General features: G+C 39.4%; 1 protein-coding gene across 1 annotated transcript in view; it reads left to right on the top strand.

Annotated features, from left to right (window-relative positions):
* The window catches only part of syne1b (spectrin repeat containing, nuclear envelope 1b), a 178,025-nt gene that overhangs the window by 95,707 nt on the left and 59,023 nt on the right, over positions 1–23,295 (top strand). The window contains exons 75-96 of the mRNA XM_038299516.1: positions 64–210; positions 298–423; positions 2,420–2,596; positions 3,039–3,304; positions 4,572–6,732; positions 9,607–9,944; positions 12,610–12,754; positions 13,080–13,298; positions 13,388–13,656; positions 14,477–14,642; positions 14,946–15,101; positions 15,197–15,349; positions 15,441–15,623; positions 17,023–17,160; positions 17,265–17,450; positions 17,519–17,641; positions 17,763–17,945; positions 18,025–18,168; positions 18,260–18,436; positions 18,760–18,900; positions 19,044–19,157; positions 21,730–21,891. Coding sequence (XP_038155444.1) covers positions 64–210; positions 298–423; positions 2,420–2,596; positions 3,039–3,304; positions 4,572–6,732; positions 9,607–9,944; positions 12,610–12,754; positions 13,080–13,298; positions 13,388–13,656; positions 14,477–14,642; positions 14,946–15,101; positions 15,197–15,349; positions 15,441–15,623; positions 17,023–17,160; positions 17,265–17,450; positions 17,519–17,641; positions 17,763–17,945; positions 18,025–18,168; positions 18,260–18,436; positions 18,760–18,900; positions 19,044–19,157; positions 21,730–21,891 — 5,874 coding nt within the window. The remainder of the gene's footprint in view (positions 1–63; positions 211–297; positions 424–2,419; positions 2,597–3,038; positions 3,305–4,571; positions 6,733–9,606; positions 9,945–12,609; positions 12,755–13,079; positions 13,299–13,387; positions 13,657–14,476; positions 14,643–14,945; positions 15,102–15,196; positions 15,350–15,440; positions 15,624–17,022; positions 17,161–17,264; positions 17,451–17,518; positions 17,642–17,762; positions 17,946–18,024; positions 18,169–18,259; positions 18,437–18,759; positions 18,901–19,043; positions 19,158–21,729; positions 21,892–23,295) is intronic.

Here is a 23,295-nt window from a genome sequence, read left to right as displayed (position 1 = left end):
TTGGACGTACCATTTCTTCTGCTAAATCTAGGTAGTAAGACGCTGATTATTCTGTTTCAATAGGTCTACCAAAGTCTGGACCGGGAGTTGCAAAAATATGTCAGTCATCAAGACACTCTGCAGCAGTGCCAAACATGGCTCCTAACAGTAAAAGAAGAAGTTCAGCTCAATGATCAGGGACCGACGGGGCTACAGGAAGCTCTGAAGCAGGTGTCTAGCACCACACCCTTTCACTTTTAATTGCAATACTTTGTTTATGCTCACTTATGTAATATTTCACCAATGTTATTTATACAGGTGAAGCACTACAGAGCCCTTCAGGAGCAGGCCAGCACATATCTGGACCTGGTGTGTTCGGTGTGCGATCTGTCTCATGATGCTGTGAGAGTCGCAGCTGCTGAAGTCCAACAAATCAAACTCACGGTCCGTATTATTGTTGTCTTCCTTCATGTTTCATTTGTATATTTTACTTGACAAAAGGATTTGATGTTGGCAGTTAGCTAACACCGTTTCTATGTTTATGTTTCATTATCAGTTGCAGGTCAAACAGTGGTGTATATACATAGCAAAATACAGTTAGGCCTAAATTTATTCATACTCCAGGAGGAAATTGAGATTTTAAGTTACTTTACTTTATAAAATAACTTTGATAGGAATTGATACATCAGTCCCCCATAGATTTATAGAAGAATGTTTTTTTTAATGTTTTAACAAAGAGGGCATATTAGGGCGCGCAGGTTGGGCGGTGGTTAGCACACACGACCCATGTAGGGAGGCTTTAGTCCTCGACGCGGCTGACCCGGGTTCGAATCCCCCTTTCCTTTCAGCCCACTGTCAGAAAAACGAGCCACTAGTCAGTGTTGGGAAAGTTCTCTTTCTATGTGAACTAGTTCAAAGTTCAGTTCACACATTTTAAAATGAACTAGTTCAGTTCATAGTTCATAATTCAAAATTTTGAACTAAGTTCACAGTTCCAAAAAATTAACTAGTTCATAGTTCTTTTTTTTTTTTTTTTTTTATATTGCTCAATTACACCATAGCCTACTGTAGAACCACAGACATCAATTATTTTATCAGTTGTAACACTGAAACTGTGCGTCAGATTTCATCTTCATATCCAGTTTTGAATCCTTATCCAACCAGGGTTTACATTAGCATTGAGGGGACAGCATTTCCCCATTGTTGCTTTAACGCTTTGTTGCTGTTCATTCACTTCACACTAGTAGCAGCTGCAGATTTCACCCCTACAGTATATTCTCAAAAACATCAGGAAAAATGTGCTGCTTGAATGGTCTTTTTTATGAGGAATTATTAAAAGAAAAACAGGAAGTAGTCTTTTAAGGTGCAAATGTTTTTTTTTATTATTATTATTATTTTTTCCATTTGAAATCCCATTTCAGTACATACTAAAAAGGAATACTGGAATCCTGGAAAATTATACCAGGCAGGTTTAAGTGCGGATTTTTTTTACTGAAAGCCGGCGGGCAAAGTTTGCAGAGAAATGTAAGATTGTTGCCATCATCCTCACCGACCACCTGGTCATAAACCTGTTTTAAGTGATCATACTGCTGCTTTGTCGCCTCCACGGTCGCCTCCATGCTGCTGTGGCTTCCACGCTGCATTTTGTTTTGATGACGCACGCGGCTGTAGGCTACGACGCTGGTAGCTGGTGTTGCCAGATTGGGTGTTTTTCCCGCTACATATTAAGGCCTGTTTACGGTGTGATTTAGCCGGGGTTTCGCCTGGAGGACTCTATAGAAATCTGGCAACCTATTGAACGGAGTTGAACTGAGAGAGCGTGCCGTTCACAGATACCAGAATAAACGAGTTCACAATAACGTTCATCAGGCAGTAATACAGTACGTTCAGTTCACGTTCGCCCAAAATATGAACGAGTTCATGAACTTTCGTTCAATGAACGCGTTCAGGCACAACACTGCCACTAGTACCGTAAAAAATCAAAAAACAAAAAAAAGATGTCATATTAAAAAAGGTCATCTTCTTTTTTTGACATTTCAGCTGCCAATTACTACTAATTGCTTTTTTTTTATCAACTTTTTGCATTTTTTCCAATATTATTTTAACCAATTCTCTATGGTATTGGGCTTCAGGTCTTAGTTGGAAGAAGAATGATAGGCGGCCTTACCATAACCCGAATCTTTAGCTCCCTTCACGTAATCTTTATTAAGGTAAATTCAAGCTGAGACTCTGGCCAAGCCGTTCCGATACATTACTATTGCTTCCAGTTAAAATAAAGCATGTTGGTCATATTTAAAAATGACTGTTTACATGTAAGTCTGTGTAAGGATGAACATCTTTGGGGTGAAAGTTTAGATGCTCAGTCAATGTGTTGTGAATCTGTATAAATTAAAAGAAGAGTTTGGTTAATTTGTTAATGTTTGCTCTGTTTTTTGTGCAGATCGAGGAAAGGATGTCAACTGCACATGAACTTTCAGAGAGTTGGAGAGAGATCAAAGAGCAGAAACAAGATCTAACAAGCTTGTTCCAAGACATGGAGCAGCAGCTTCTCAGCCTCTCCAGGAGACCAGCAGAACTGGAGACTAAGATTGCTCAAAACATGTTGTTGCAAGCCAAGGTAGGAAAAAGCAGAATGTTTGTTTTTTTCTGTATACTGCCTTAGGATTCTGTCATTATTATTTAAAGCAACATTAGAACTTTGATTCTGAAAGGAAAGAAGAAATGCACTTAAACCCTTCACTCCAGTGTAGAAAATATTTATTGTGTTTGTTACCTTTAAGCAGTTAAGATAGAAATGTAGGTACTTTGCAAATTTTTCACAATAGTTATAATGTTCCAAATAAAATACACAGTCAATGACCAGTCTTACGTACCAAACGCAAGTTCTTCCCAAAGGTTCCTAGATCTGCACGTAATGTGAATGAACTGGCATTGGGGGAATGCACTGGCGATCTAGGTTGTTTGCACAATACAAATAGTTAGTTGCATATTTGCAACATTAGGCTTCAAGAGGTCAATACCAGAGATTCTCAGTTTTGTCACCATTGCCTGTTTCTCAGGAATGCTGCCAGCAGCTGCAGTCCAAACAGAGCACCCTCAGTAAAATGACAGAGACCGTGAGCAGACTGATCGGTGGCCAGGACACTTCAGAACATGCAGAGCTTGATCGTCTTAGCCATTCCTGGCTCGAGCTTTGCCACCAGGCGAAAAAGCTGCAGACACAAAGAGAGGAGGACCTGCAGCGATCCAAAGATTACCATGACTGCATCACTGCAGTGGAGACGCTGTTTGAGCAAGTGTCCAAAGAGTGGGACAATCTGGCGAGGTGTGTAAAAATACACGAAAAAGAAAAGATATTCAAATTCTCTAGTCACATTGTAGAGGCAAATCCAATTTTCTTTGAGTTTTCAAGCTCAGTATGTAAGTAATTTACATATACTGATATCTTCACATTTGATGATTTATATTTAATTTATCTAAGGAAAAAAAAAAGTTTAATAAGTTATAATTTTGCCATTTCTCATTGTATCTTAAGTTGCATTTATGCTTAAAATTGCTCCTTGTTTTCACATTTGTTTGTAGAAAACGAAAGATAGAAGTTTAAATCAAAAATTCCCAAACAGGTTTTATTTGTCATTAAAAACCTTTATAAGAAGGTCTAATAACCAATAGCCAATAAATTGGGTTGCATGATTAATATAATCATACAATCATAAAGTTATTGTTGGATAATGAGCTATTTCTTTACCTTTTTCTTGTTTATTTGTTCTTAAGGATGTTTGTAACTTTTTTTCTTAGTTAGTTTGGGAAATTGACTGTAATGGGACTTGTGAATGTCCATAAATGTTATTCCAAACAATCCTTTGGCGTATTAATATTGCAATCAGTGACATAAAGGTGATATTTTAGCGTTTTACCTAAATATTGTGCAGTCCTGCTGGTACATAAAATTACCTAATTACTCTGTGACTCCTCTCAGCAGGCATACGTTGTTTTTAAACAATAGGGTCATTGCTCAATGCTCTTCAGTAAAATAACACCAAACATCTCACAGAAAAGAACTTTGCTATGTAAATTGCCACGTGAACTATTCTTGTAAATTCAGGAACTCATGATTGTCATATTTAAATGGTTTCTACCACTTTTATTAGTGATTAACAAAATTATCATTGCAATTACTGACTTCAGCAGTCGTCTGCATGTTTTATTTTTTGTTTATAAATATCTTTACTTTGTCATAAGAGTCTTTTAGAAGAGGCTGTAAAGGACAAAACCTCCAAATGACAAAATGAAGCAGCACTTTGTTGCTTCTATGTAAAGTGTTAGTTTGTCCTCAGTGGACATTTCTACAACAGTCCAATTTTTTGCTGCTTTAAGTGTTTGAAGCAAACATAACAAAATATTCCATTATTTCCTTGTTCTTTATGCTACAATATTTCCATAAAGTTCCTTCTAAGTTTACCGTATCAGACGGGCTGTCTACTGACGGTGGGCTTCTATGACAGACTGCCATAAAGGAAACAGAAAAAAGATGACTGACCTGCCGTCTTTCAGTGAAATCTGTAATAATTGTTAAAAATTTTTTGCCACAGAACTGATGCTGAAAGTTCATCTCAGCACCTGGAGGCATTACGAAAACTTGCTGTGACTCTAGAGCAACAAAAAGGAGCCCTTGAAGACCTTAAAGAGCAGAAACAGAAAGTCATCCAACACCTGAACTTGGACGATAAAGAGCTAGTGAAAGAGCAAATCAGTCATTTTGAGCAGCGATGGTCTCAGATGCAGCAACTAATCGAAAGAAAAATACAGGACTCCATGGTTACACTTGAGGACATGAGTCAGGTGGAGGGTCGCCTGAGAGAGGCTAGAGACTGGGCTGAGGAGCAGCAGCCTGCCTTGTCTGAAGCCATGAAAATGAGCCCCCCGCCCGAACTGGCTCAAAGTTTCCTATTTGACCACCTGAGCATCTGCAGTGAACTTGAGGCAAAGCAGCTCCTCCTGGCGCAGGCCATGGCCGACGCTGACAGGGTGCTGCCACGGCTGGGCCTCAGCGAACGCCAGCATCTCCAGCAGCTGATTTCCGACACGCAGTCAGAAGTTGAGTCTCTGAGCGTCAAAGTGGTGCAGCGAAGAAAACACCTCAGCAAGGCTTTTACAGAGAGGACGCAGTTCCTAATGGCTGTCAATCAGTCAATCTGCTGGGTTCAGCAGAATGAGAAGAAGGCTCAGGCAGAGGAATACATCGCTTTGTTACCCGATGATCTGGCTAAGCAGGTACGAACATGCAGGAACATCCAAAGCAGCCTGAAAGCCTATCAGAGCGAACTAACCTCGCTGTGGTCTCAGGGGAGAGACCTGATGAGGGAAGCCAGCGAGGAGGAAAGAAATGAGATTCTCACAAAGTTGCAAGAGTTACAAAATATCTTTGACAGAACTCTGCACAGGTGTGGCCAGAAACTACAGGAGCTTGAAAAGGTACTTGTCTCGAGAAAGTATTTTAAGACAGATTTAGAGAAAATTTGCCAATGGTTAAAGCAAGCTGACATTATCACATTTCCTGAGATAAACCTGATGGTGGGAGATGCTGAACTTCAAGCACAGCTACTGAAGTACCAGCAGATAATCGAGCAGGCGGTGGAGTATGAGAATCTTCTGCTAATTGTACAGAGAGCAGGCCAGGAGATACTGCCCACTCTGAATGAAGTAGATCACTGCTATTTGGATGAAAAACTCAACACCCTCCCTCAGCAGTACAACAGCATACTAGCCCTAGCCAAAGAGAAACAGGAGAAAATCCAACAGGCCATTCTCACCAGGAACGAGTACACGTCTTTCATAGATGTCACTCACAAAGCACTGAAAGAACTTGAGGACCAGTTCAACACTTTGGGGACTCAACCCGTCGGCTTGCAAACGGAAGAGGTCGTCAATTTGCAAAGCGATTACAAAGCGATCCTGGCAGATCTCAGCAACCTTGGTCTGGCTGTAAGCGAGCTGAATCAGAAGAAAGAGGGATTTCGTAGCACAGGGCAGCCTTGGCGCCCAGAAGAAATGACCCAGCTTGTGAGTTTGTATAATGGATTAAAGAGGTTGATCGAACAGAAAGTTGAGCATCTGGACGAGACTTTAGAGTCTTTCGAGGACCACAAGGCGATGGCTATGCAGGTCGACTCTGAGTTGAAGGCGACAAAAGAGCAGCTTGTAAAAGTTAACGCAGAGACCCAATCTGCTGAAGAGAGACTGAAAAACTACCATGCTCTGGCAGGAAGCCTTCAAAGCGCCAACTCCCACTTGTCAAGGCTTATGGAGCAGATGGACTCTCTTGCACCCCGTGTGGACCAAGCAGCTCATGACGCCTCCAAAGAGCAGGTGATTTTGTGGCAGGAAGAGCTGCGATCCCTGCAGGCTGCAGTAGGCGAGCTGATTGAAGAATGCGAGAACAGGTTTGTTCAAAGCAAAGACTTTGAGACGGAGATGAAGAGGACCCTGGATTGGCTGCAGCAGATCAGGGATGAGCTCAGCTGTGCTGTCATCGTTGATGTCAGAGTGGAGAAAGTGCAGGAGGAGATCCGAAAACAGCAAATCCTACAGGAGGAAGTCCAGTCCAGACTCAGAATAGTGGCCGCTCTCAGTAGCCAAGAGAAACAGGAGTATATTAGTGCCAATGAGCTGGTCCCCGCACATGTGGACATGAGCCTTGAGGAAATGGCTAAACTACAAGCAGATGTCCAGAAAGCTCTGAGTGCCAAACAGGTGGGACTACATTTTTTATTAAACTTTCATTTCTCAATTCTATAAACTGCTGGAAAATCTTTTTCTGTCAAGCTTTTGAAGTATTTGTTTAGTTTATAATGTGTTCCTTTTCTGAATACTGTTTTTTGACAAAATTAGGATGTAATTCAGCTCAGGTATATAACATGAACAGGTGCTTTACATTTCCCCTGGTTAGTTACACCCTTATGTATAATAAGGTCAAATAGATGACCTGGTAACCAGAGTACAAATACTTCATTATAAATACTTCGTTACTGTACTTAAGTACACTTTTTAGGTATCTATACTTACTCTACTCATTACATTTTCATACATGTATCTGTACTTTCTATTCCTTATATTCTTAATGCAAACGTTGCTCGTTCCTCTTGGCTTCGGTTTAATGTTTATAAATATTTATTTCCCGCGATGTGCTCCATCCAATGCAGATCATTGGCTCCATCCACATCTAGTGAAAACTAGTGTGATTGGATGAGTCATAGAACGCAAACACTCATTGGTTAGCTAAAGGAAATCATCAGAAGCAAGCAGGTGTTCTTCAAACTGCTAACGTGAATTGTCTATGCCATGCTACAATGTGGGATTCAGGAAAAGATGCTGAAATGTCTGAAAGGTCGGACACAGGCGAGAGCGTATCGGGAGATGGAGACCAACAAGACCTCCCTCATCCTTGGCCCTATCTCTAAGAATTTTTCAAAATACCCAAACAAATTGAGCTTTCAATTCATATAGTGGCATCTGGCTGTTTTTTTTAAAGGTTACTTTATACTTTTATACTTTAAATAGTTTTTGGAGCACATACTTTTTCACTTTTACTTGAGTAAATAGGTCAAGTTGATACTTCAACTTTTACCAGAGTGTTTATGAACTGCAGTATCTATACTTCTACTGAAGTAACAAATGTGTGGACCTTTGACACCACTGCTGGTTAGGGATGCACGATATAATCGGTATCGGCCTTAAAACTGAATATCGGACTGAATATCGGACATCGGCCACCCCACCGATATTTAACCCGATATTTGATCAGCTTCTGAGTTTCTAAAGTCTAAAAAAAAAAATACTACTTCTTCTTCTTCCTCAAAAACTTCTTTTTTACAGACTTAAAAACTTCTAAAGACGAGGGAAAAAATATTGATACATTAAAATATCACAATATCTTCATATGCTGATATATTGCCATTTAAAAACACCATATCAATCTCTTTTACTAATGAAATATTGCTATATGTCATCGTTATGCTACGAAATCCGCAACATGTTAATTGATTGTTAATGATAACATTTACAATAACTGCTCTCATACAGGCAGTATGACTTCCACTTCTGCTCACATTATCTATATTTAATATTTGTCAGATTTGGGTAAAACCACATCTGCAGATCAAAGCAGTAGAGGGAAGAAAGGTCGGACATTTCCCTGTGAATACTAACAGGTAAACCTCTACTGGCTTATGTTGGCAGACGCACCTCAAGCTCCTGTAACAGAGAATCAATATCCGGTGTGGGATTGAGAAGAAGCTCTCTGGTCTCCTGGATCCAGGCTTTCACCACACTGAGCTCCTTCTCCACTTCCTCTCTTTCCCTTAATTCCTGAGCAGCCTGGGCTCGCTTGGTCCTGGACTGTGTTAAAAGGCTGTAGGGAAAAGATTATCATTGGCAAAATAAATATATTCAACAGCATATCTTACTAGGGATGCACGATATAATCGGCCTCCTATCGGTATCGGCCTGTATCGGCCTTAAAACTTAATATCGATACCGACATTTAACCCGATATTTGATCAGCTTCTGAGTTTCTAAAGTCTAAAAAAAAAAAAAAAAAAATACTACTTCTTCTTCTTCCTCAAAAACTTCTTTTTTACAGACTTAAAAACTTCTAAAGACGAGGGAAAAATATTGATACATTAAAATATCACAATATCTTCATATGCTGATATATTGCCATTTAAAAACACCATATCAATCTCTTTTACTAATGAAATATTGCTATATGTCATCGTTATGCTACGAAATCCGCCGAAAATCACAAAATTTTGCCATATTTTTATATGTTGATATATTGACGCGGTATCGATCTATTTTACTAAGAAAATCTCACAAGAATTTGCAAAATATCACGAGAGTTTGTAACAGAACGATGAAATTTCACAAGATTTTGAAAGTAAAATAGATCGATACCGCGTTTTTAAAAATCAATTTGATATCAGCATATGAAAATATATTTGAGTATATTATTTTTCAAAGTGTCAGAAATGGATAACAAAACTGCTATTTTCAATGACTACTTATTTTTGTCCAGCTTCAACATCAGTATCGATATCGGTTATCGGCTACATGAGTTTTAAAATATCGGATATCGGCCAAAATCCCGATATCGTGCATCCCTACTGCTGGTAATTATATATATCCATGATTGATCCTCAAGGAGAAATGTTCTGCTGATGTTCTTTCTTTGACACACTTCAAAGAAATGAATGGTTTATTACCAGCACTTTTCAGGAGAATATTCAGCCTTTCAGTTATTTCCTGGGTAAAACTCAGCTAATATAAATGACTGAATTCAGTAATTTTATGAGGAAATTGATAGGATGTTTGAGTCACTGATGCATTGCATGTCTAGACGTGACACATGGCCTCAGCAATGACACTGATGATGCAGTATGAAATATTGTTTGTCAGCCTGACTTAGCGAATCATGAGATTATGTATGCTAGTCAAACCCAAAGTAAGTTGTTGCTAAAGAAAACATTACTACAGCACCAGGCCTTCATATCCCACTGAAATGTAATGCAGATATCAGGTTGTTTGACTTGGTTTTACTGAATAAAATCTGTTTGGTTTTATTTAAAGATTACTTTGGAGGAAGCCCTGGTACTGTGTCAGAAGTACCACTTCAGGATGCAGTCGGCCTGTGAATGGCTGGAGGACGCTGTCTCTTTCCTTCAGCAAGCAAGCTTGGGAGTCGACGTAGAGAACTATGAGGAGTGTCTTCGGCAGCAGGCGGACATCCTGTCGACAGAGCAGGAGTTTCTCATCCATCTGGAGGAGCTGCAGACCCTCCTTCCTCAGCTTGAGAAGCTGGTGAACCCCACAGCTAAGGAGCAGCTGAGAGTGAGCGTGGAGTCGGCGAAGCAGAGAGGAGTAGAGGTTCGAGATCAGCTCCAGTGTCACCACGATGTCCTACACAGGTGGGATTATTATTGTCATAACAAAACAAAAAAACTGTTGGTTGAGTTAAAGGCTCAATGAGTAGGGGTAGAAAAAACAATGTGGAGAAGAAAAACAGGTTTTGGCCATCAGGTTTAAGCATGGTAAAACCTTTTCCATCTGCTTCATGTTTCATCCTTTTTTCCTGCAAGTAGTTAGTTGTTCTTTTCTTCATGCTCAGAGATCCACATTTTGTGATTTTGCAGTCACAGTGCAACGCACACCTAATGCACAGTTACATTTACTTAATCAGAGTTTGTTGTTTTGGTAACTGCAAAGTATCTCTTTTATTTTGCACATCTGTTTTGACAGTCTTGTAGCTTTTCTTTGAGATGTGTGAACTGGTTTGCTTCCATTTGCCTTTTTGGGTTCTTGCTAAAACATCTGAATTCCCCAAAAAGTAGAACAACAAAAGATTTTTCTATTCTATTTTACTCTATGATATCCTGTTAAATCAGTTCCATCGGCATGTTTTCGAAGCCAAAACAAGGCTTTTTTTTTGGTCCGCTCTATAAAGCCTTAAACTCAACACTTTTTCTGACATTTTGAATTAAAAAAAAAATCCTGGATGGGAAGCAAAACGCCTTCAAGCTTCAGCAAAGCCCAGTGGATTTTTTTTTTTTTTTTTTTAAATGACTATTTCCGGGATGAATGAGAATCTTTACTAGCATTCCCATATATAGACACTAACTTTATCTCTCCAACACATTTTCTGTGTTTTTTTTTTGTTTTTTTTTTAACCTTTTCCTGGTTAATCCCTGTTTACTTCCTGCCACCTGCATAACTTCCTGAAGGACTGGTGTGGACATGTCCCCACCAACTTTGAGCATGGAGGGGACAGTCCCCACCAATAATTTCTGAATTTATTCCCCTTTCCGCTTATGTACTTAGTAACTGGGTTTGGGTGCAGCTGTCTGTGTACAGTCCGAGTTTTTTCCTCGCTCTCCTGCTGCTCTTGAGTCCCACCTCTCAGTGAAATATTGTCGGATCTGTCGCTTTGGCACATGATATTATTTGGGCTTCGCATTTCACTGCGTACTGTTAGGTTTCTGTTTCTGTTATATTTTTCTTTTGCTCCTTGATTTCTAGTGTTTAGTTTTCTTTTCACCATGTTTCTTTATCCTAGTTATTTGATTATTATTTTGTTGTTGTTTTCTTATTAGTTCCTGTCTTCCTGGTTCTCTATTTATTGTCCTCTGCTGCCCTCTTGTGTCCTATTCCTCTTGCTCTGTTTTCTGTTCAGCCCTCACCTGTTTTCAATTCCCTCATTAGCCCTCTTCCTGTCTCTGTCCCCTTTAAAAGCCCTCCCTCTTCAGTTTGTTTGCTGGATCCTCGTCTTACTTCTAGTCTAACCTCTGGTCAATCGTCTGTCTGCCTTCCTCGTCTCTTCCTGGTCCTTAGATTTTGGTTTTCCCCTGATGTCTCCTAGATTCTGGTTCATGAGTTATTTTGTTGGATTTTTTGACTCCTGCCTTCGCCTGTGAACTTCCAGCCTCTGTGCCTGTGAACCTTTATTAAACCACTTAAATTCATCTCAGCCAACTCGTCTCTGCATTCGGGTCCTCCAAACAAACACCGCTTTCTGACACGTACAGTTATCTACGTGGAGGAGGAGAGACACAGCAGCACTCAGTGAATTTTAACCGGCAGCTACTTCGATAGATGTTTCAGTAAAAGTTAGGAGACAAGTTAGTTAAAAAAATAGAGATGCTACCAAAAAAATCTTTTTGTTACATACGGAGCTTTTCCAGCTAAAAATGGCAACGGTTTAAACCAGTTGGTATTATAACGCAAGAAGCTTGAGAAAACTGTTGTTCTCTCTGGGCTTCTCAGAGGACCATGACTCCCAGTTCCAGGTTAAAATTAACATATTTTCTTATTGAACAAACAGAATCAGACTGCAGAGCTTCTAAATGTCTTGAACTTTAGTTTCTGGCATCATTATATTAGTAAAGAGGTTCATAAATATTTTTAAACAGAGAGAAGAAGGGAATGCTGCAGATTTAAAGGTGAAACAGATTTACTGGGATATGAAACACGCAATCAAAAATATCTTCAAATTTAACAGAAAGTTTACAAGAAAAAAATTTCAAAATGCAGCATATCCATCTTTTTCTGGATGGAATTGAAATTGTACTTCTAGGGATGCTTGATATATCAATTGTGGCATTGGAATCGGCTGTTATTCATGATTTTTTTCTTGCATTGATGTTTTTGGGCCCTAAATTTGTTATGCACTAAAAGGTCTCTCTTACTACCTATAAATATAAATGTCAGTATATTATGGTTATCTTGGGTTCTCAAAAATAGGAAAGCATTCAATAACTATTATGTTGGAGCTCATTTTTGGAAAATTAGCCTAATGTAAGTGTAACAGTAGGTCCATGAGTCACCACCCAAGTGTCACCATGAACTTTTATCACAAAGTTACTCCCTTGCTTCCTGCCAATAAATTCTGTATCTACCTGCTTGTTTAGCTATAAAAAGCAGGTTTCCTAGATAGATTAACTCTAAGTATAAATAAAATTTGCATCTCTACCTCCCTTATCATTGTTTTAAAGCCATCTGACTAATGTTTAAAAACCAGGATGGTCCCAAAATATAGAAAAATAATCTGCTGTATCTAATAACTTTTGATTTTCCCAGTTGTGTGACCCAGTGGAAGTTATTCCAAGAAGCAAGACAGACTGTCATCGAGTTAATGAACGAGGCTGAAAAGAAGCTGACCGAATTTTCAACAGCAAAGGCAGCCACCAACCAGGAGGCTGAAGACAAGCTATGTACTCACAGGGTGCGTGTTTTTGTGCATTGCAATGGTATTTATGTCACTTAAATTGTTTCACATTGCAAAGTAATACTTCAGCTTTATTATGTTTGATTGGAATTACCAAAGACTGACCCACGTTAAGTGGCATCGTGATATAATTTAGAAAGAAACGGATCAAGGTTTTTGAAATCTGTAAAGTGTGTTAAGAATGTTTCTGTAATAATGGGATTTTTAAAGGAAAATGTATAAATAATAATTAGTATTGGGCTATTAAATAAACGTTTAATACATTAAAGTTTATTGTTTCAGGCCACTAGATGTTTTATTGCTCCTCTTTTCATGTTTTTAGTCCCTTGTATCGCTCGTGAACGGGTTTCAAGAGAAGCTCAGTGGTTTAGAGGAACAAGCGGCTCAGCTGGAACTGGTGGGCAGCGACGCCAGCAAGGCCACCATAAGTCGCTCCATGACCACCGTGTGGCAGCGCTGGACACGGCTACGCAGCGTGGCGAGGGGACAGGAAAGAGTACTTGAGGACACAGCACAGGAGTGGAGGACTTTCAGAGAAAAGGCAAATAGACTCCTTAAATGCATACATGTATTTTCTGCTTTAGACTGAAAGCAAAACATTGTGATAAACTTTTTAACATGTTTTTGTAGATGGTGAAAGTCAGAGGCGTCTGTGATGAGCTCCAGAGTCGCTTCCCGGACAGCGCTGTGGAGAAGGCTTCCAAAGCCACTCTGCAGTCTTTGTTGGACCAGCATGATTTACTGAGTCAGGACCTGGAGAGAGAGCTCTCCTCACTCATGCTGTTGAGACAATATGCCCTCAGTCTGCTGCATGATGTGGAGGTCCCGTCACCAACAGCAGAGCAAGATGAGCTACCCAGCTTAAGGGAGATCAGGGTGGTCCAGGACCAAATGGAAGGGTAATTAGACGACATGAGAAAAACCTCTTTATACTAAGCGTATAAATGGCTTTACGTAAGATATAGTGATGCACGATATTGGGATTTTGGCCGATATGCTGATATTTTAAAACTCATGTAGCCGATAACCGATATCGATACCGATGTTAAAGCTGGACAAAAATAAGTAGTCATTGAAAATAGCAGTTTTGTTATCCATTTCTGACACTTTGAAAAATAATATACTCAAATATATTTTCATATGCTGATATCAAAATGATTTTTTAAAACGTGGTATCGATCTATTTTACTTTCAAAATCTCGTGAAATATCATCGTTCTGTTACAAACTCTCGTGATATTTTGCAACTTCTTGTGAGATTTTGTTAGTAAAATAGATCGATACCGCGTCAATATATCAACATATAAAAATATGGCAAAATTTCATGAATTTTCGGGGGATTTCGTAGCATAACGATGACATATAGCAATATTTCATTAGTAAAAGAGATTGATATGGTGTTTTTAAATGGCAATATATCAGCATATGAAGATATTGTGATATTTTAATGTATCAATATTTTTCCCTCGTCTTTAGAAGTTTTTAAGTCTGTAAAAAAGAAGTTTTTGAGGAAGAAGAAGAAGTAGTATTTTTTTTTTTTTTTTTTTTAGACTTTAGAAACTCAGAAGCTGATCAAATATCGGGTTAAATGTCGGTATCGATATTAAGTTTTAAGGCCGATACAGGCCGATACCGATAGGAGGCCGATTATATCGTGCATCCCTAGTAAGATATGCTGTTGAATATATTTATTTTGCCAATGATAATCTTTTCCCTACAGCCTTTTAACACAGTCCAGGACCAAGCGAGCCCAGGCTGCTCAGGAATTAAGGGAAAGAGAGGAAGTGGAGAAGGAGCTCAGTGTGGTGAAAGCCTGGATCCAGGAGACCAGAGAGCTTCTTCTCAATCCCACACCGGATATTGATTCTCTGTTACAGGAGCTTGAGGTGCGTCTGCCAACATAAGCCAGTAGAGGTTTACCTGTTAGTATTCACAGGGAAATGTCCGACCTTTCTTCCCTCTACTGCTTTGATCTGCAGATGTGGTTTTACCCAAATCTGACACATATTAAATATAGATAATGTGAGCAGAAGTGGAAGTCATACTGCCTGTATGAGAGCAGTTATTGTAAATGTTATCATTAACAATCAATTAACATGTTTAGCACTAGTAACTGAGAGTTTTTTTGTGTAAATATGTTGTGCTTTCTTTTTATTTTAAATGTTTTTTTGTTTATTTGTTGTGTTTAGGTCGTTCATGGGGAAGTGATCAATTATCGGCAGAATGTGGACAAGTTAGCCGAACAACAGCAAAGCAAGTACCTGGATCTTTACACAATACTCCCTTCTGAAATCTCCATGCAACTTGCTGAGGTCTCACTTGCGCTGGGGGCTATTGAAGATCAGGTATGTTCGACTTAATTACATGAGAAATTCAGAGGTCATGAAACAGTTTGGTCCTTCTGGTATTCATTTTGTGTCTTTTCTGTCTGATGTTTCAGGTTCTATGTAAAGAGAGAGAGTATCAGAGAACTAGAGAAATAAAGGAGGACTTGAGCTCAAGAATCCACGCCATGTCAGAAAAACTAAAGATGATCTCAAATAAGTTTAAGGTGAAATCTCCTGATGTTGACCATGCTAAAGAAGAGGTCAAGGTATCAGTCCAGTTGATATAAAACACTTTTCAAGATGATTGGCCTTGCTATGAATAACAAAGAACACACAATTGTTGCTTTTTATCCTCAGAGTCTTTTTGAAGATCTGGACTCTTGTGGACGCACATTATCAGAGCTGGATGCCGCTGTACAGGAGTTTGGCCGCAGAAACCCCCTGCTGGCCAAACAGCTCAGTGATGCTATAAACAAGCTGTCAGAGATGCATCACCACACCACTCGGTTAGCAGACTGTCGAAACAACTGGCTCAAAAAGGTTGGCTTTTTATTACTACTTACCTAACATGATTAACCCTCTTATTTTCAGTAATGTATTAACTCATCACTGTATTGATATTTTCTGAACCTTTACACATTTTGTCACCCTACCACTAAAAACTCCAGTACATTTTAATGAGGTTTTACATTAAAAGGCATCATAAAGTCAGGAGTCATCTAATTGGTGGATGGAGTCCACCAGTTTGTCATAATTTAAGGTCAGATGCTTGCTGCAGATTATTCAGGAATAAACAGCATCACTAAGACCAAGAATCAGGCCAGACAGGTCAGTTACAACGTCTTTTGGAACTTAATTCCAACACAGCATGAGAATTTTAACAGAACGGAACCGTAAACAAGCAGCCAAGAAAGGAGGCTCTGCAAGAACAAAATGTAATCTTTGTATGTGCAAAACCCTACCCTAACTGTAACCCAAAAACAATTAAAACTGCTGTAGGTGTAATAAAAGTTAGCTTTTAAAAGTTAGCTCCTTGGTTTATGTCCTAATTTTCTTTCAGTTTTGGGGATGTTTTTCCATATACTGCCGAAGTAGGGTGGAGGTTGGATGAGGACCCAAATGCAGAGATGGGTTTTGCTGATTTGGAAAAGAAAAAATAGCAACAGAAGCATAAATCAAAAAATGATAAACAGGAAACAAAAAAACAGGAGACACCAGGGAGAAACATACATGAGGAGTAGGTAATGAAGAGAAACCAGCTCTGATGAAGAGCAGAGGAGGATTATATGGGAGACAGAACCAGGAGGGGAGGGATCAGTTAATTGGGAGCAGGTTTGGACAGAAACAGCTAGAAAGGAGCTAAGAGCAACCAGGGAAAACAGGGCTTAACTGTAACTAGCATAACAACTGTAACTAGCATAACTAGCAAATAACTTAAATAAGGCTAAAGGGGAAAAACTTTTGACTAAAATGACACAAAGCGGAAAAGAAACAAAAGACCAAGACACCAGAAAGACATAAATAACAAAAAAAAACTCAAAAAGAAAGTAAAAAAAAAGTCAAAATGGGAGAACCATAACAATAATTTGTTTATTACAAAAAGCCTAAGCAGGAACAGGTCCTTAGGCTGGAGGGCCTATAGACAGGATAACAGTTATTTTTAAATATAGCATTGCTTTATGTCCTTGCCTTGATTTAAGGGCTCTACAAATGTTTTCATGTGTGAAAAAATGGAAAAGCATTGATTCCTTCTCTTTTCACCAACAATTATAGAATGTTTTTGGTGGTCTGTTGGCCAAGAACCTATTAAAATGCATTATAATTTGTGGTCATAACGTCATAAGATATGAAAAGGTTAAATGTGCAAGAAAATGTTTGTAAATGTCTATACTAATATGGATTATGGCCACTAAAGGAATGTCTGTCGTTGGCTTCTCAGGCTGTCTGCTATTTAGATGAGTATAATGAGATGCTGGACTTCATCGTGAGGTGGTCAGAGAAGGCTAAAAGCCTGGTGAGAGCAAACATCATCTGGAACAGCTCCGTTCACCTGCAGGAGCAAATACGGATGTATCAGGTTAGCATAGCGACAGTGACGTTACACGGACGCGTTGCTTCAATCTTTTACACACACTCGTAGAGTAAGGAAAGATTGACTGATTTTGTTGTTCCCTTCCTAAGGCTGTCTTCCGTGAGTCTAGAGAGCTCCATAGCGACCTGGAGTCTATGGCAGAGAAAGTGGACCTTCTGTCTGAGGTGCTGCAGGTGGAGTCCATGAGCCAGGAGGTCTGTGAACTCAGCAGACACACAGATGAGCTTCAACAAAGCATAAAGACTCGACTGCAGAGCCTCCAAGATGCACACAAGGTAGAATGCATACATGCAGATGTTTTATTTCAATGAGGAGAACGATATACTGAGTTGTGTCTTTTTAGAGCATGGAAGCACTGGAGTTTGAAGTCAAGGCCCTACATGTTGCTCTGGAGCAGGTCCAAGCCACGCTGACGTCACCAGAGTTAGCACGACAGAGCCTCAAGGAACAACTCACTCAAAGACAGGTAAACGTTCACGTTTTACGTTTCACTGTGTTGTTTCTGCTGCTCTGATGAAGACCTTTAACTAACTGGTGCAACTCTTTTGAACGGATCAAAAGAATATGAACTTTATTTGGCTTTGCAGAGTTTACTAGCTGATATGGAGAGCTTCAAGCAGCAGGTGCAGGCAGTACAGCTGTGCCAGAGTGCCCTCCTGGTCCCGGAGGAGGTCATGCCCAACCTCGCCATCTGTCGCACGGCTCTTCGTCTGCAGCAAGAAGCAAGTCATTTGCAGCATGTGGCGATACAACAATGCAACATACTACAGGTGCAGCTGAGGGTTCGGCTTTTTGATGGACTGTGATTGGAAGCTTTTACCAAAAAGTATGATGTGTCTTTTTATGCAGGAGGCAGTGGTTCAATATGAGCAATATGAACAAGAGGTGAGAGATTTGCAGGGACTGATAGAGGAAGCACATCGGGTCATTCAGGAGCGACCCATCCCCTCTAGTAACATCCAGGAGCTGCAAGCCCAGATTTTGCACCATGAGGTGAAACATCATTCCTTTTCTATTTAACATGTTAGGATTATATCTAAAGCAAATGTGCTCACTTTAAACGATCTTTTATTTTTTTGCATAGGAACTTGCTCAGAGGATTAAAGGCTATCAGGAGCAAATTGCTTCACTGAATTCAAAGTGCAAAATGTTGGCAGTGAAGGCCAAGCATGCCACCATGCTGCTAACTGTCAGTGATGTAGAAGGACTTCCTGAGGGGCTGGAGGAAATGGATGAAGAAAAGACCAGGAAATCTGTCAGTGTAAGAGAACGTTATCCTCCATAATCCTTTTGAATGCTTTGCATCCATAATATTTGGACCTGCATAGTGAAGGTATAAGCATCGCCTGGGGGGGAAACCACCGATCACAAGAGGTGTGGGAAGTTGAAACATAACTTTTAGAGTAAACAGTAGATATTTAGTTCTCTTCTAAATATGCGTTGGAGGGAAATTGAGCTTTGTTTTACGAAGTTAATCCTTCCGCCCGTTCAGCACTTCTGGTGTTTTAGTTCTTTATATTAAACATTCTGATATTTTCTAAATAACCTCACATGTCTTCTGTCATTTCCTGCATGGTCTGTAAGATGACGGCTGGTCGTTGTCACACTCTGTTGTCACCTGTTACTGAGGAGTCTGGGGAGGAAGGCACCAACAGCGAGGTCTCCTCTTCTCCCTTGTGTCGTTCTCCTTCTCCTGTCTCTCACACTGAAGGCCCTATCCTCAAGGTTTCTGTCCTCCTCTGTTCTTATTTCTTTCATGTTTCCTAATACCAAAAACAAATGCAACTACTTATATAAAATAAAAAACTCAGTTACTGTTTCATTTGCAGGTTTATCATATGAAGGCTAAAGTTTAATGTTTTCTGTAGGTTGGACGTGGAACCCTCACAAGAGCTCCAGTTCAGGAGTTATATGACCCAACATTTGAGTCTGTGGCAAACTTGGATGACCTACAGCGCTCATGGGAGACTTTAAAAAACGTGGTATGTGTTAAATTGTCACAACTCAGCCCAACTTGTCAGCCTCATGTAGAAATATTTAGTCAGCTTAATATCTGCATTCAAACTTTGGACTTTTAAATCCTAAGTAAAAGTAATAAGTAGCTAATTAAAAATGTATTTTAAGAAAAAGTTACTTAGTTACATTAAAAAAAAAAACCTGTTGAACGGGGCAGGGGATCTCTCCCATGTAATGAAAATAGGACAAGGAGTCATAAATACAAAACTATTTAGTTTTTAATTAAAGAAAAATCTATACAAATGTATACACATGTAATGACAAGATAACACATGTCACACATGACATTTAAGACCCGTAGAAAGGTATAATTTTAGTTCAGACCATCCCATAAAACTTTTTCAAACAATCAATTGAAGGTAAAAGAGCCATAAATTGTTGGTTCTGAGGGCCGTCATTCTTTTCTTCAAACATTAACAACAGTTATTAATAAGCACTATACAAATGCAATAACAACATAAAACACGCCAGCCATGACATTTAAGACCCTTATAAATGTATAATGTGCCATTTTAGTGCAGAACATCCCATAAAATGTTTTCAATGTTTCCACATCAATTGAATTGCCATGAATTGTTCATTCTGAGTGCCATCCTTCTTTTAACATAAACAGTTATAATGCAAATCAAGGCTAAATCACATGTTTTGACTCCATAAATAACCTTAATATATACCTAGCTCGAGTTGTTACAGCCAGCAGCTAACACAGCCAGGCATCCACAGTGCTACACTCTAGGGGCATATGAGCCTCCATAACATGTTCATACACCCAGAGTGTAGCGCTGTAGCTGCGTTAGCTGCTGGCCGTAGCAACTCAAGCTAGGTAAAACCTTTTTTTTTTCGGGGGGGGGGGGGGGGGGGGGGGGGGGCTGTACGCTGTCTCTCCCTTGTTCCACCTCCATCTCGTTCCCAATCTCCTGCAGAAAGATTTGGCGCCTGGTAGCCTAGATCTACATGCTGAACATGTCACTCACTGTAGTGCTTCCGGGCCCGATTTTTTGTCTTCCTTTCGGTTTTCCAAAGTTTTTTTTTTACTCAGTAATGGATGGGATTTGTAATGTAACGAAATACAATACTTCACTCAAAACGTAATCAAGTAAAATTTAAATTACCGATTTTAAAAACTACTTGAAAAATACAAAATACACAAAAAACCTACTCAATACAGTAACTTGAGTGAATATATTTCGTTACTTTCCACCTCTGGCAACTAGGTATGAGACTCTGACATTTGACAATAACTTAACGTTAAAATAAAACACCATGGTATCATGGCCTCATGGTTTTAGTATAAAAGTATGCAAAAATATATTTTCTAGTCCCCATCTTTGTGGTCATAACGATGAGTACTACTGTATATGAGTAGGGCTGTCTGCTGTTGTAGAGCTGGCAGTCAACCCTTCATCAGACACGCAGCTTCAACTGGAAAGCTGTGTCTTTAAATCAGCATTATGTTGAAAATTCGGATTAATTGGCTTTCTTTATCTTCCATAATAGCCTATATAAAAATTTTAAGCCCATATTTTTAGCAAGAATATAGTATGTAATCAAATCAGATGTCACATTTCTAGTCAAAATAAATCACTTGGTGCTAAAATAAATGCACACACAGTACTACTACTTTTTTGTACTACTACAAGGTAGTAGTTTTTGGGTTTTTTTGCACCAGGTTTTTTTTCTACCACAATGTTTACATTTGATCACTGCTGCACTTTAAGAAGTGGAAATGTCATGAGAGCTGTTCCAAACGGAATTTGTATACACGATGTATACCAAATGACAATAAAATCTTCTCACAAAGATGTGATTATAAGTTGAAGCACAGTTATTAATCCCTATGATCGACTGAAAGTACGCTTAATGTATATAAAGTTAGAGAAAATTAACTAGAATACAAGGTAGATTGTGTATCAGAAGAGGAGAGCTAATGCTCTTGTGTTCATCAAATCCATGTTTCTAATAGGTCCGCCATCTTTGTATGCAGCAAACATTGTGATGCGGGCATAGGCAGCAAGGCAGGATGACACAGCAGTGATGTGTCATCCTGCAAGAGGTTGCAAGGATATGATCTTGGTAATGCTGCTATGTGGCTAACGACCCGTGTGTTTTGTAATTGAAATTATTTCTAAATGCTGAATTTGTCTTTCTTATAAGCAGCTGACTGGTAGTGTGCAGGGGGCAATACAGCTGCAGAACACATCACTCCAATGCTTTATCTGACATTTTATTGTATGTCAAATTGTAATAATGAGCATACACTTAATAATAGTGAAAAAGTAATAATAAAGATTTTGGCAGCTTTTGAATAAGATTTTTAATGCACTGGTATAAATGACCATGTCTTTTATATTTAAGCCACTGAACTTTATTTCATTTAACCAAATATGAATGAAACTGTGTTTTAAAGCAAGCTTTGCAAGAGGCAGTTAATTATAGGAAAGCTGTTTGGAAGCAATAATTATGAACCGCTGATATTTGTACTGATGTTTCAGGCAATTTGAATTGAATTCCTGTGTTTTATTACTGATTGACCTGCAGATAAGTGAGAAGCAGAGATCCTTGTATGAAGCTTTGGAAAAACAGCAGCATTACCAAGGTTCTCTGCAGTCCATTTCCTCTATAATGGAAACACTGGAGTCTAAGCTCAGTGAACCTTTGGAGGCAGACAAAAGCCCAGATAGCCACATGAAAGTCCATGAGGTGAGTCCTGTTTATTACTTGCTCCATTATTCATTATCCATTATGTCTGATAGGAAATATCTGGTGGTTATCCAGGATTCATCAAACTTTAGTTAATTATGTAACTTTCCTTTTATTTTGTCTGTTTCTTATTTGGCCAACTTTGCAAAAGCACAAAGTTGTTTGTATGATTTGAAAGCTGTTTAAAGCTGAATATTGCTATATTTGACCAATAATACACAAGTTGGCGAAGGTAAAAATGCCCAGAAAACCTGTTAGCAATATTTTAGTGATTATTTCTGATCAGTATTATCTTTGGGTTCCACTGGATGTGGAAGCGGCGCCTAGACGTCAAGGCATGGCTCCACCGGGCCGTCGTAGCTGATCGCGGTAGTTATAGCCAATCAGAGTGGTTCCATTGCACCACATCATTTTTTTATGTGTCCCAGACACTTTGGCCACTTCTCTGAAATAGATGGCTGTTCTATTTTTAGCCCTTCAACTCCATTTTAATCAAGAGCAGCGATTTCCAACCCTGGTCCTTGAGGACCCCTGCACCGCATGTTTTAGTTGTCTCCTTTGTTGCCACACACCTGACTACCCGGGTGTCTAACAGCCTTCTGCAGCACTTGGTGGCTGCTGAAGAGAAGCCATTAATTGGTCAGGTGTGATGGAACAGAGACGCATCTAAAACATGCCGTGTTGATATTCTGATAACTGCGGGTAAAAAAGCGCTCACAAGACGTTGGTTGGTCCCCGAACCACCCACAATACAAGAGTGGGCAAGTATCGTAAAGGACATTTACCTTATGGAAAGGATCACCTTCTCCATCCGCCTTCAGAAAAATATATTCACTAAGAGGTGGCCCAAGTGGGTTAAACATGCTGGACTTGAACAAACAGAAGTATGGAATGGATGACCTGTTATTTAATCTATGCTCTGTAGTGTCTAAGGATTAATATATTAATGTATCTCTCATACTTTATTTCAAAACCGCCTGATATATAATTTACTCCTGTTTTTTCAGGTAGATCTGTCTTTCTGTCATAATTTTATTCAAAGATCTGACCCACATGCAGAAAACCAATCAGAGAGACCAGGGGAAGGTTTATCAGGTTTATGGAGAACTGGTAGAGATAGGGCCAGTGCTGCTCTGAACGATGGCAAATGGGGAGTGAAAAGAGAAGGGGAAGTTCCTGTGGTTAGTTCAGGCTCAGTGGGAAACTTGAGCTTCATTTGCAAAAGGGAGTAAAGGCAACAGGACTCACGTTTCCAGAAATGGTGTCTTTCTTTGAATCCAGTCGGTGCGGATTGTTCCAGAAATAGGTTTGCTTGTTGGAGGGCTGACAGGATTTACCCAGGTTAAGTTGTTTCCTTGAGGAACGGAGGAGCTGACTGCCACTTAGATTTCCTTCGGTACTTGA

The sequence above is a fragment of the Cyprinodon tularosa genome, unplaced genomic scaffold, assembly GCF_016077235.1.
Source record: "Cyprinodon tularosa strain WSP-4 unplaced genomic scaffold, ASM1607723v1 ctg430, whole genome shotgun sequence".
NCBI lineage: Eukaryota > Metazoa > Chordata > Actinopteri > Cyprinodontiformes > Cyprinodontidae > Cyprinodon > Cyprinodon tularosa.
This window is presented reverse-complemented; position numbering and strand designations above follow the sequence as displayed.